At 44.5% G+C, this 13,705-nt stretch overlaps 1 protein-coding gene across 5 annotated transcripts in view; it reads right to left on the bottom strand.

Annotated features, from left to right (window-relative positions):
• The window catches only part of TNC (tenascin C), a 93,743-nt gene that overhangs the window by 27,689 nt on the left and 52,349 nt on the right, over positions 1–13,705 (bottom strand). For 2 of the 5 annotated variants that reach the window (XM_082842795.1, XM_082842796.1), the window contains exons 13-15: positions 13,287–13,559; positions 10,275–10,547; positions 7,702–7,974 (exon numbers count right to left, since the gene is read on the bottom strand). The exons of 2 other annotated variants lie outside the window; for them this stretch is intronic. In XM_082842795.1, the coding sequence (XP_082698921.1) occupies positions 7,702–7,974; positions 10,275–10,547; positions 13,287–13,559 (819 nt within the window). The remainder of the gene's footprint in view (positions 1–7,701; positions 7,975–10,274; positions 10,548–13,286; positions 13,560–13,705) is intronic. One more of the 5 variants, XM_082842797.1, reaches the window with a different exon arrangement.

The raw sequence follows: 13,705 nt of genomic DNA, 5'->3' as shown, positions 1-13,705 counted from the left end.
CTATTTTGAATTAAGTTGAATAGGCCAGTTAGTGACATACCTCCTCACCAGCTGAGATAAAGGGATGAGGTAAGATTTTTCATGCGTCCGAATGTAACCACTTATGATTATGGCCCAGTAAGGAATACTAAGATTTGCTAATTCTCTTGCTGTTTATTTTCCTGGATAAAGTTAGGCTCTTCAGTAAGTTCTGTCACTATTTGTTCATTCGTTCACCAGACATCTGTGTCTCAGGCACTCTTATTTCATAGGTGCCAAGGGATGCCCCAAAGGAATGACCTTATATCAGCCTGGTTTCTGTCAATACTTCCCAGTTGACAAGGCTTCACATCCATCATCCTACTGAGTCCCCACAATGACACTGTAAGTAGATATTACTACCCCCTCTTCTCCCCCGTGGCAGCAAAGGAAGTAGAGAGGTCAGTGATTTATCCAAGGTCACATATCCACTAGGCGGCTGAGCTGGGATCCAACCCACATCATCTGACTCCGGGTTCAATGTTCTTTCCACACCCTAAGCCAAAGTCTAATAATTAGTCAACCCCATGGGTGCTGGCAAGACCTGAGGCATAAGCAGGGTTAGTGGAGAAGGTCCAGTGGCTCCCCTCTAATAAAACAAAACACAGTCATGGTGCATGTGTTTGTTTTTCATCAAAGTGGGCCTGGGGATGGGAATTCCATGGCCAAGGCTGCTTTAGCCACATCTAGGTTAGAGCCTGCTTTTTCACTGAAGCTAAATGGAAGCATTCAAAGAGATAAACGACCTTACACTAATGCCCGGAGTCTAATCCATGGAATGTAAAGAAAAATGTTTAAAAAGAGATGTTTGGTGACTGAAAGAACGAGTAAATGAATGCCCTAACCCCCTAAGCGGAGATTTAAATTTTGCTGTGGCTTGGATTTCCAGTACTTATTTTGAACCACTTGGTGTTTGTCTTGAAGCTTTTTTTTTTTTTAAGCAAATAAGGATCTCCCCCAAATCATAACTCTATCAAAGACAAAGATGAAATCACACATACTGTGCAAACAGGCCTCTTTGTCTGCAAGGCAAGGGTTTCAAATTCTGTTGCAGAGCTTTGTTTAGATAAGTGGCGCCTTTCTCTGATAACTGGCCTCCTTGCACTTCCATGCCATCAAAGCGGAGAATTCTGATGAAAAGGAGGGCGCTCAGGCTACTTAGCCCATCGAGGGCTTGTTATCTATAGTCCCTTATGTTCAGTTTTTTTTTTTTTCTTTTCTCTTTTTAAAATGTGCTTCTTTTAAAATGCAGAGTCTTTTCACATCGAGGATTAGCTGAGACAATGCTGTAACTGGATCTAGGATTCCCAAGACCAGCCTCCCTTTCTTCTCTCTGTTCTGTGGGAGGTCCTGCAAGAGGCTACAAATAAGGGCCTGATGGGATCCGCGGCCGGCCATGCTTCCCCTCCTGGGCAGTGAGGTTCTTAGTCATGGCTACTCCTCGCCTCTCACCCCACTAAGGAATTACTTGTTCTGCATCTGAAGACTGAACAATTGAATTCACATTAGCTAACTGGACAGAAAGCACAACTACTCTCTGATCTTACCTGAAAACGTGTAGTGTTCTCTTAAAAATAATAGGAGAGGGCTTCCCTGGTGGCGCAGTAGTTGAGAATCTGCCTGCCAATGCAGGGGACACGGGTTCGAGCCCTGGTCTGGGAGGATCCCACATGCCGCGGAGCAACTGGGCCCGTGAGCCACAACTACTGAGCCTGCGCGTCTGGAGCCTGTGCTCCGCAACAAGAGAGGCCGCGATAGTGAGAGGCCCGTGCACCGTGATGAAGAGTGGCCCCCGCTTGCCACAAGTAGAGAAAGCCCTTGCACAGAAACGAAGACCCAACACAGCAAAAGTAAATAAATTAATTAATACACTCCTTCCCCCAACATTGAAAAATAATAATAATAATAATAGGAAAGTCATGATTGCAGAGGTCTATTGTTTCTATCTAGGCTGTTGCTTTTCCTTTTCTTTCTTTTCTCTTCCTTTTTTTTTTTTTTTTCTTATTGCTTATTTTTGAGAACACTACTTTCCTCATATTGTTGGGAGATAGAGGAAAGGACCCAGCAACTGTAAAATGCCTCCGGGATGCCAGGCAGTTAAATTGCACCACATCCATTTAATACCTGAGGAGAGGCTGCCAGAGGTGCCTGTGAATTGAATATCTTCTCTTCATACATAAAGGAGTGGGGTTCAGAGAAGTTAAGAACTGGCCAAGGTTATGTAGCTAAAAAGATGTGGGAGAGGATTAGGAACCACATAGCCTGATCTGAAGATCCCCACTCTTCTGGGAAACCATGCTGCCTCTAGTTAAATATGTAATTGAACTTATTAATGTATTTTACTTATGTAGATAAATAGCAATTTATAGCAATTCAGACCTCAAGAGAGGCCTGGTTTAAAGTGAAAATCAGCCAGCAAAGTTGGTCTCCTAAAAATTATCATTAGTGGAAGGCAAGAGACTTCTAAATATTTTCTGAGGCTTTTCAGGCTAGAGACTTGGTAAATTGACACCATTTGCATCTTTTGCCATGGATTTAGGATAATTTCAGGAAAGGAAATAGAAAACCATTTGTTTTTGTAATTCAAAGAGAAGTAAGAAGTCGAGTTTAATGAATGGTTAAGGTTTAATTAAAATTGAGATTTATTTGCTATCTTAGATTGAACCTTCCTTAATCTGTTGTAGATGTCAATCTTAAGAAGTAACTTTTTTAGAAGAAAAAGACAAATTATTTTATTTCTGGGGCAGGTAGTTCATGGGCTGCTTTACCTAGCATGACTTATGGACAAAATCCTGCCTTGGGCCATTTGTAACTTAGAACTCACTCTTCAGCCAGGATCTCCAAACCGTGACTCAGAAAACCTATAAAACTGGGCACAGGATTCCCTGGCAGTTTTATACAACTGTTGAGTCTACTGGCTCCATTTCCTAAGAGTGGCTGTGAAAGGTCTCTCTTTGCAAGAGTATTTGCTTTCTTTTCACGTAGAAGTTTACATGTGGAATGAAGGCTATATTTGGGGTTGAATTTCCCTTTAGAATGCCTATCCTCTTTCTTTTCCCCATTTTAGAATTCTGAACAGACAAGCGAGAACCTCTGAATGAGTACCTGTCACGACAAAGGCAGTGAGGGGTCTGGTGGGGTCCCCAGCCCAGGTGGTCCCTGCCACACTAACGTCACAGCCAGTGTTCTCCACCAAGCCTGTGATGTGAGCGTGCTGTGCGTCTCCTGAGACTGTGAACTGCCGGGGCTCCTGCAGCGAGGGAGAAATCCTAACACTGATAACAATCTTTGCAAAAGGCCCGGCTTGAGTGGTCCATGACACGGTGAAGCTGTCAGGGGTAATATTGCTAAGGATTAGCATACGCCCAGCAGTGGCTCTGGCTCTGGGCAGAGAGAAAGAGAGACACATTATGAGAGGAAGCAGAGGATTTCTACAGAACGTACCCATAGAATATGAAAGTATCAATCCCTCCGAATATTTGCAGAAAGGTAGTGCATTAGGTTGTGTCCACACCTGCGTTGGTTATAATGTTAGAAAATACATTGCTTTCTCTGCAGGTGTGGACTTGCATTTTTTTTTTTTAAGTAGAGACGTGACCACTTGCTGGTCATGTATGAAGAAAAGTGAAGAAGCCATTATAGCAGTAGATGAATTATTGTAAAGATGTATTAAGAGTACATTTTCTAAGGTTTGTGATGGGACACTAGCTCTGTAAGATGTTCCAAGAAAAGATAGCTTCACATTATATTGAATATTATATCTCACCCTAGAGATTCACGAAGCATACTAGCATTTTAAAGGCCTCAGAATGCTGGTTCTGTAAAGAAGCCTACTTAATTTTGTTTAGCCCAGCATTTCATAAGCTTATCAATGGATACCTTTCCTGAGGAATATTCCCTGAACATCTCAAGTTGCTGGTGTGCCACTGAACATGCCTTAGAAAATGCTACTTTGGAGTTTCCCGATTTAGTCTTCTGTGATCTATTTGGATTGTAGAAATTAAAGGTTAATATCCACAGAAGAGAAATTCTTTGTAGTAGTCAAAAACCCAAATGTATGAACCATAGGAAAATCCACATCTCACTCTAAACACTATAAAGGTGAAAATGTCCTCTATTTAAAAATTCCTGGTATATGTAAAAGTTAAAGGAAAACTTGAAGTTAGACTTTGCATTTTCTGATTTTGAAATTCACTTATTGGATAATTTGGAAAGATGGATGGTTCCCCTGAGGTTAAGTTTCTCTTGTCCCTTAAAATCTAGATAATCAGTGATGAGAACAATTCATTTTTAATGTAGGGGGCCTATACTGCTAGTTTCAACTGGGATGTATATGGTCTGGCCACCTACATGCACATTTATCAAATAATACTAACATTAAAATAAGTTCAACCCAGACTGTATTTTAGAGAGAGGCAACAGTCCTGGAGGATTGAGATACTAGGATCAGGATTTAGGGTTGGGAAGAAGCAGACTCTTTCTTCCAAGGACTTGGGTGTTGTTTTGCTGCAGCTCCAGTATTTGGAGGAAAGAAGGAGCTCATCTGGATAAACTTTAACTGGACAACTGCACAGCATAACTCAATGCCATAAAGTCTCTAAGGACAAATGAATCTGGCTCAGAAGCAGAGGACAGCCGTAAGTAATGGCATGGGATTTCCTCCTTAGCAATTAGTTGGAGAAGCTAATGATGCTATAATTTTCAGGTACAGCATTGGCAAATTACCTCAACCACAGAAAAAGTGAAATCCTTCAAATGGGACTCTGTCTGCTTTTTCCTTGTATTTTGCTGTGGAAGGAATCTCCCGAATTAAGGACGCACGTTAGGACTCTTTTCATGCTACCAGACAGAGACTGGCAGTGCCAAAACCCAATAAGACCTGGGTTTGCAAGGTTAGCTTAACCTCTAGCTGTCTCCCAAATGATGCAACCAAGCTGAAAAGCGAGTTGCAAGAAGAGAACTCAGAGAGTGGTAGTTAGGGGCCGGTCAGTGTTGCGTGCAAGCGAGGGGTGTTTTTCTTTTACCACTTCTAACCCTCTGAAACAGTTTCTTGACATGTTGTCTGCTTCCAGGAAAGACAGACATTTTCAAAAACTTAATACTCTGAATGCTCACCACGTGCACCAAGATTTGAACAAGATGATAGATGAAAGGAAGACTCTGACACTTTGTGACAGATGTCAGTGGATGACAAAACATGCTTGATAGAGTAAATGTCAAAAAAAGAGCAGTCTGTAGGGAATGCAGACAAAAGTCTCAAGAACAAGATGAGACCACTGGGTCCTCTCGTGTGGGACTTGGGGTGTGCTTTGGGGTCTTTTTCTCTGCATGCTAGTGACACTACTTTTAAAATCTTGGTGGAGAGAAAGAGAATGTAGGTCGTTCTGGCCGAGGAAAACAACAATGGCATGCACACACCCCTTTGAATAAGACACATGGGCAAACTTTGATTAGAAAGACCACAGGCAGACAATAATGGGAACTGGAAAAGATTATTCAAGATCAGATGAAAGGATGGCTTGGAAATTCAACCAGAGCACATCAGGTTAACTCTATACAAACAAACAGAGCAACTCCAGATGTGAGTGGGTATTTAGAAAAAAGAGGTTGACACAGAAGTTCCTTAATTTGGGGTGAGAATTTTTCTTTTTAAAGTTTTCAAGCTCTGATTTGGATGTCTCTCTCAAATTTGAGAAGGATCTGGAGGGACCAGGAGGGTGAAAAATGGGTAAAGGTTGATTTTTTTGGAACGCTCTTCAGGGGAAGTTCAAGGGAGAGTGAAGAACCCATCGTGGGGAATACCTGTGGTTGCTTGGACCATCAGGGTCTGAGCACACTGCCTGCCAGTCAGCCCGTGAAGGTGGACAGTGTAAGCAGAAGAAGCTTTGAGGTTGGTGATGACAAAGCTGCGAGACGCCGCAGGTACAGAACGTACCACCATTTCCTTGAGGTGGTCAGAATTCCTAACTTCTATAAGAAAGCTATCAAAGGCAGACTCCTGAGCTACCCATGAGATGCACACACTGCCTGAGGTCACATTTGAGACAGTGAGGCAGCTAAGGAGAGGTTCAGCTACTAAAGCAAGAAGAAAAAAATACGAAAGTGTGTCAGTTCAAAACACTATTAGAGGGACTTCCCTGGTGGCGCAGTGATTAAGAATCCGCCTGCCAATGCAGGGGACAAGGGTTCAAGCTCTGGTCCGGGAAGATGCCACAGAGCAACTAAGCCCGTGCGCCACAACTACTGAGCCTATGCTCTAGGGCCCATGAGCCACAACTACTGAAGCCTGCATGCCTAGAGCCCGTGCTCCTCAACAAGAGAGGCCACCGCAATGAGAAGCCCGAGCACTGCATCGAAGAGTAGCCCCTGCTCGCCGCAAGTAGAGAAAGCCCACGCGCAGCAATGAAGACCCAACACAGCCAAAAAAAAACAAAAAACAAAAAACAAAAAAACAAAACACTATTAGAGGGTCAAAATCAAAACATGTAAGACTAAATCCATAAAGTTTTAGCCTTAACCCTCTGGTAAAGACACTTGCCTTTTTTTGAAAACCAACTGGAGCCGTGAGGAAGAAATATATGTGTTTGACTAATTTCCCTAGGTTTTGGTATACTTTCATCTGGCTGGGCTGGGAACTAGATATTGCTGGCTCACTGCTTTTCCTGTGGTCCATGCTGATAACACTTTGTGGACTCATGTGGAATGAGGACAGACTCTCCCTCAGCTGTGAGTGACTTAAATGATAGATGCTTTTGATACTACAATGTTAACCCTTTTCTTAAATTGCCCTAGAATATGGGACCCCTTTTTGTGATCAAGAAGAAAAGACTCTCCTGTGCTTACTCCACAAATAACTTTAAATTTCAGTTTGTGATATCTAACTTTATCTCTCAAGAGAAGGCATTGTCCAAAATGTGCTAAGAACGCTATTTTGAATGGACAAGGCTCTCCTTTCTGAATTCACATAGAATTGTCTTTTGCTGCATTCCAGAGAGCATTTCCCATAGTGTGTATGTCACAGATACCGCGGATTTAGTGAAAGCGGTTCACTCTTTTGTTGACCAAATTCCTTATTTAAACTCTACTCTACTTTTATTTTTGCCATCTGCCATTCACTGTTCTGGAAGCAAGCCAGCATGTTCTGGTCTTTTCTCCTAGAGGTGGCATTGGAATTGGAGTGGTCTGAATGGCATGATTTCCTCGTGAACTCATGTGGTGAATAATCTTTGCTCTTTCTCATCACTTGCCCAATTCAGTTTCATTAAATCGTTGGAATATTTGGGTATTAGGAAGTCAAAGGCACTAGGAAGACAAAGACAGTTGGATAACACACAATATAAGTTTTAAGACCTCTCTGACCAATATAGACGTCTTTCCAAGTCAAGGACAGCTCTCATCATGGCTTTTTGGCTACCGATGAGGAGAATTCTTTTCTCCAGATTCAACTTGGCATTCTGGACCAAACTACATTTTATGCTGCAAATGTCCTGGTCAGGGACAAATTAGGAAAGTCACCATTTGGGCTGCTGCTGGAAGAGAGTTATGTTAAATAGCGCTCCAGCCTAGTGTCACGGAACAGTTAGTGCCCTGTGGCCTGTGCTTCAATGGGCAGGAAGGAGTGGCTTTGCCCTGCAAAAAAGATTCTGGAGAGAGGGTGTTAGGAGCGGGCGAATGTGCATGTACCTGTGGTGGCCGTGGCACTGATGGTTTTGGTCCGGATGCTGGGAGTGAGTCCAGAGAGGTAGACAATAAAATCATTATTAGGGCGGAGCCCTGAGATGTGAGCAGTTCGTTCAGCACCAGAGATGTTATATTCCATCGTTTCCAGGAACCTATTGGAATCAATAATTTCAATGGTAAAGGTCTTGAAGGCCCCATCGGTAGCTGTCCAGGAGAGATTGAAGCTCTCAGGAGTGATGTCGGAAACATTTAAGTTTCCGATTTCAGGTTCTCCGGCTGAAAAAGGAGGGGTAGGAGAGAAGAAACAAATAAATCTGAGTTAATCATTGCGTTTGGGTTTTAAGACTGCAGTTGTTAACAGAACCATAGCCAGCTAGAAAGATCCGACAGTTCAGGCTTAGGGTGACATGAAGAGATGTTACCAATCAGTGCCAAAGGGAGAGAAAAAGGGGATTTATTAAAAGAAAAGTACAAAAAGGAAGGTATGGCAATTAGATTTCCCCGCTCCCGAGCTGCCACACAAGATCAGGGCCTGGCCGAGATCCGGCGTGTGTGAGGAGACATGCCCAGTGACGGCAGCAGGACCTGTTCTGTCGAAGCCCAGATGCTTCTGGGAGCCACACCTCAGGGATGCTGGCCATCGGTCAGAAGATACGAGCGCTGGCGGCTTCTAGTCTCTTAAATTGCACTCAGGAGACCACAAGTACTTGGCTGCAGCCAGCAGACATCCTTTGCTTTGAGGGAGCTCTCATCTGTTCAGATGACGACCAAATAATTCCGACGCCATTACCCTCCCAAGGTGGTACCTTGAGGCTTCTGGTTTTGTGACTTAAAGGGAATTGGCAATTTGTCAATGTAAATCTTGGTATTTTCATCATACTTCTGACAAGGGCCAGCTGTTCTCATATTCTGTTAAAATAGCTTGTCTTTTCTTAACTGCTTCTGCATGGGCCAAGAAAGCTAGTATTGCATTGCCAACCAAGAGAGCTGAGCCAGGACAAGGCCTTCAGGCAACCCTGTTTGGCCAAGAAGTAACATTTTGTCTCAGAGATGATCCTACCAGTGGTTTTCCAAGCAACAGGAATAAAATGTGCAGAAGGCAGGCAGAAGCAAGATTTGAAAAGCTAGTATTGTCTCTCTAGCAAGGCAGGAGAAACTTCCCATCACAAGAGATCTGGTGAAACGCAGGTCAGATGGAATTATGGCCCTTCTTCCCCACAGACCAACTTGTCAGGAGCAAGAATGTTGCTATCATTATAAAGAAAAAAAAAAAACATATGAAAATACTAAGAACACCCAAACCGCAAGATCTTCAGGAAAGATCAAAAGTGGCGGGTGATTTCTTTGCCTTCTGAGACGGGATTGTTTATGGATGTTAGATAAAAGAGCCCTGAGTCCATCCAGGGCAGCCCCAGCTGCAATTTTTAGGCATTTCAGGGTCACCATTCATGCAGCCGTTGTCTGTGCTGTGTGTTTATCTCAGCGAGAGTTACTGAAATGATTGAGGCTAAAATGCAGAGCTTTTGCCGGAATCCACTAGGACACACAGGTTTGCAGAAAAGTTTAGTTGCAATAATTATAGGAAGATGGGGCAGGCATATGCAAAACCAAACCTGACAGCCTCTGTTCAGTTTCACACCAGTGGAGGCACATGGGAAGATGAAACATGGAAACCAGTGCTGGGGAGGGCTGGGCTCTTGAGCGGGCTGCAGGGAAACACTGAGTGCCCTGTCACTGGAGCAGAGTGATGAGTAAACTATAGTGCACCCTCCTGGGTCCGGGCTGGGAGTGTGCCATGCAAAGGCCAACAGTCCAGGGAGCAACTCTCCATTAAAAGAACAAAAAGGGCATCAGATCTTTGACATTCATAGCCCGGGACATTCTTTGTTTCAAATGCTGCTGTGTGTACTTCTGCTAATGAATGGCTTGTTCTTTGGTACTGTCTCCAGTCATAATTGTGTGATTTTTTGTTTTTTTTCTTTTTTGGTCTAGCTATTTGCTAATTTGATGTTCTAACAGTGACTTGAGTATCTGAGAGAATTGCCCAGAGGAGGAGGGTAATTCAGTTCTCGTATTATACTCAGTGCATTTTAAAGAAACATTTAAATTAAAACATTTCTTTTAAATGCAAAACCACATGCCCATACCCTTGAGGGATCTGGGATAGTAAAGCACCATTGGCAGCTAGGAAAAAGACTCTCTAAGGTAAATAATCTGTGCTCCACCAGAACTCACACATCGGAAGGGTCGGCTTTTAGTTATAGCCAAGCACTGGAGAAAAGAGTTAAGACCATCGGGCTGTCTCGTGAAATGGAAAGCCATCCTTTAGAAGAGATGTAGTTATAGGATTGGATAGGTAAGGTCTGGGAGAGGCTAGAGGTCAGAAGAGGTAGCATCTGCACGTTCATTCTTGAGATGTCAGAGGCGTCTGGACCAAGGCGCAGCCCATAGGGAGGTGTGTGAGCATGCGAGTTCAGTAGCCGATGGGCACATGGGAAGGATTTAGATATGGACAGAAGCTGGCTCCCCACACGCCTCTTGGAGAGAAAGCATCATGGACAGGGAGAGGAAGGTACCTGTGGAGGCCTCAGCAGAGAGCATTGGTGTTCTATGGCCCCGGATCACCCCGTAGATGGTGACTCTGTAAGGGGTGGCGGCCTTGAGGCCCTGGATGTCCGCAGCCCGCAGGCTGCCGGGCACCGTGAGGTTCTGAGCTGCCTCCACCCTGTTGGCCTCCTGCACCTGAATGACAAAATGCTCATAGGCCTGGTCAGCTGTGGTCCAGTTGAGTTTGAGGCCGTCCCAGCCAGCCTCGGTCACGGCTAAGTGTCCCAGCTGGGGGAGCTCCGCTGAAGAAGGACAGAGAGGAATTTGTCAGTGCTGCAAACAGAAAGCGAAGAAACCAAACGTCCCACAGCCCAGCTCTAGGGAAGAAAGAAAGGGGCAAGAGATTTTCTTATGTTTGTGTGTGTGGTCATTCTTGGTCTCGGGGAGTTTCCTGTTTGAACTGCGGTAATCTGGCCACTGCTTTCTTCAGGAGTTGAAGATGGTCAGAAAAGGGAACATCTACACTGTTCCTCCTTGAGATGGCCATGCCGTCACGACCGCTGACAACCCACTGCTGGGAGGTCTCTGAGGATCATGCATGACTAGCACCCTAAAGGCCCAGGAAAAAGGTGGGATTGTGGGTCAGGGTAAGAGAAGTAGGAGTTGGTTAGAAGTACAGGCTCTGGAGACAGATGGGCCTTGGTTAGAACTCCAGCACCGATGTTTGCTAGCTAGCTGCGTAATCTTGGGCATGTCACCCAGGTCATCTCTGAGCCTTGTGCCCCTCATCTTCAATTGGAGCTGACAGTACCATTTCATTGGAATGTGTGATAATTGGATGATAATATTTATAAACCTCTGAGTTTATACCTGACAGATACCTGACGTCACACCTGATACATACTGAGGACCTGGTAAGTGGCAGCCTAACAGACACACAGCTGTTCCTTGGTACCCTTGGGGGATGGGTTCCAGGACCCCATAGATAACAAGCTGAGGATGCATATAGAATGGTGTAGTATTTGCATATCACCTATGCACATCCTCCTGTATACTTTAAAAAAATCATCTCTAGATTACTTATAATACCTAATGCAATGTAAATGCTATGTGTGTAGTTACCAGCACATGGAAAATTCCAGTTTGGCCTTTCGGAGCTTCCTGGAATTTTTTTCCCCTAGTATTTTCTATCCTCAGTTCGTTGGCTCCGAGAATGCAGAGCTGTGTATCACTGTTTCGATGTTTCTCCTTGGAACTTCTTGGTCACGTGGGAGAGAATTACCTGCTTTGTCTCAGTACTGGACTTTGGAGAGATCATCTCATTGTTGGCCACAGGCTGTCTGACGGGGTGTATAAAGCATGTGCTGAATCAGGTTTGGACAAGTCCGATGTTTTATCTCTGGACTTTTCTCATCCTTCAGAGATCAAAGTTTCCGTACTGTACTGGATTCTTGGCTTTGCATTTTCCCTCCCCCCTTCTCCTGATAGCACTTTGTGTCTGATTGAAGAATGTCTGCATCACAAACAAGGCCGTTTGTGCCTACTCTTCCTTAAAAGTGATTACGTTTTGCTCAGCAAATGGTGCAGAGCAGGGCCCACTATTCATTTTTCTACAAGGTAGGAAGGAAATTTAATGTAGTCATTGCTGATTTAGAAAGTTTGGGTTCCGGATATGGAAACACTCACTACTTAGTGGAATGCTGCTCAGGGTTAAGTGCAATCTCCCAGCCTCTCTTTTTAAGGCTGAAGTGGCCATGGATTTGAAGTCAGAAAAGAAAATATCTGCAAGATTTCCCCCAGAAAGAGTATGAGATATTCCAGGATGCAGTGCACAAGGCGAGTGTGGGCAGCCCTCTCCTCCTTCCCAGCTCACCAAGAATAGCTGTTCATTTATCTGTCATATAGTGGGGCTCCTTGTAAGATTTCACGTGCAAAAGGAATTTGCTGCTAAAAACAAAACCTTTACAAAACGTTTACGAACCACAGATGCAGATCGTTAGCACCCTGCTCCCAGATCCCAGGTGTCTCAAAGACCCCTTTTGCTCTTGTCTGGTTTGACAATCTGCTGGGAAACACAGGCCGTGGATAATCGGGCCAGTTTAGGTGTGTTGCAACATTGCTTTTCTTATTTGGGGAATTGTGTGTCGTTTCTAGCAAGGGCCAGGCTTATTTGGTATGTATGAGCAAGGAAAACAATTCATTTGATTAGGTTATTTGGGCGGCCTTTTCAAAACACAGTGTGTGTAGAGAAGGGCATGGGCTTAGGGCCCAGCATAAAAACCCTGTTCCCCCAAATCGGGCTCACTCTCCCATGACTTTTTTTAAAGTTGTTTCTAGAAACCGCATGACCAGCACAGAGTTTTCTATAACAGATGGAGTTGCACATCTTCAGGGGACAAACTGAGATGAATTGTTTTTCCTCTCCAAACTGAATCAAAAACTTTGAGGTCAAACGTGACTGTCCTTTCTTAGAAATAGCCCTGCCTTGAGGATCTGTTAAGGAGAGAGAGACTTGGCTAACTTCAGCAGAAGATGGTAGATCATTTCAAAGGTTATTCTGTGGAGGTCTGACTACCAGATGGATGGCAGTAAGTGACTCTAAGGCCACTTACGATAAGATTTCTCTAGAAAGTTCTGACCTTATTCTTGTGTCACAGCCCTACTGTTTATGCTATTTATATTATGATACGTCGCTATCTGATAAATTTAGCTATTTGGCATTCAAAATTTACTACGGGAGGGGTGCTTTGCTATGTACTTTTGTTCATTATCTCATTCACTGCTCAAGACAGTGTTCTGAGGTAGGAGTATTACCTCTGATTTGAAGGTGAGAAATGAAGGCTCAGAGGTGTACAATGAGATACCCAAGAATATTCGGCCAGAAAGGTGGAATTCCAACCCACACCCTCCGGAGTTAGAGCTTGTGTTCACGCTGCCTGCCAACAGCTTTGAGAGAGGGCCCTGATACATGGGGAATTTTCTCTGTTCCAATGAATTGGCTGACACAATCAGGCCCCTGGTGTGGGAGGAGGGTCATGTACCTGTGACGACCTCCACAGCAAGGGGCTGCGTGCTGCGGCCCCTGACCTCGCCGCGCAGGGTAATTGTATAAGGGGTACCAGCCCTGAGGCCTGGGATTTCCGCGGAGCACAGGCTGCCAGGAACCGTGAGACTGTGAGCTTCTTGGGTCTGGTCAGCCTCCTGGATCTCAATGACAAACTGCTCATAGATCTCATCTGGGCTGGTCCAGTCCAGTCTGAGGGCATCCCAGCTAACCTCAGTCACGGTGAGGTTCCCCAGATCTGGAACCTCCTCTGCGTAAGAAGACAGAGTTGCTGAGTTACTAAAAAAGGCAGTTGCATGCTGGGATTCAGGCGAGATGGCATTTTGGCTGAGGTTGGGGTGAGTTGTTTGGTGAGTGTTGATCACAGACGCGTGATTTACAGCCGGTGTTGAGGAC

This window comes from Leucopleurus acutus (genome assembly GCF_964270905.1).
Source record: "Leucopleurus acutus genome assembly, chromosome: 7".
NCBI classification, from domain to species: Eukaryota; Metazoa; Chordata; class Mammalia; order Artiodactyla; family Delphinidae; genus Leucopleurus; species Leucopleurus acutus.
This window is presented reverse-complemented; position numbering and strand designations above follow the sequence as displayed.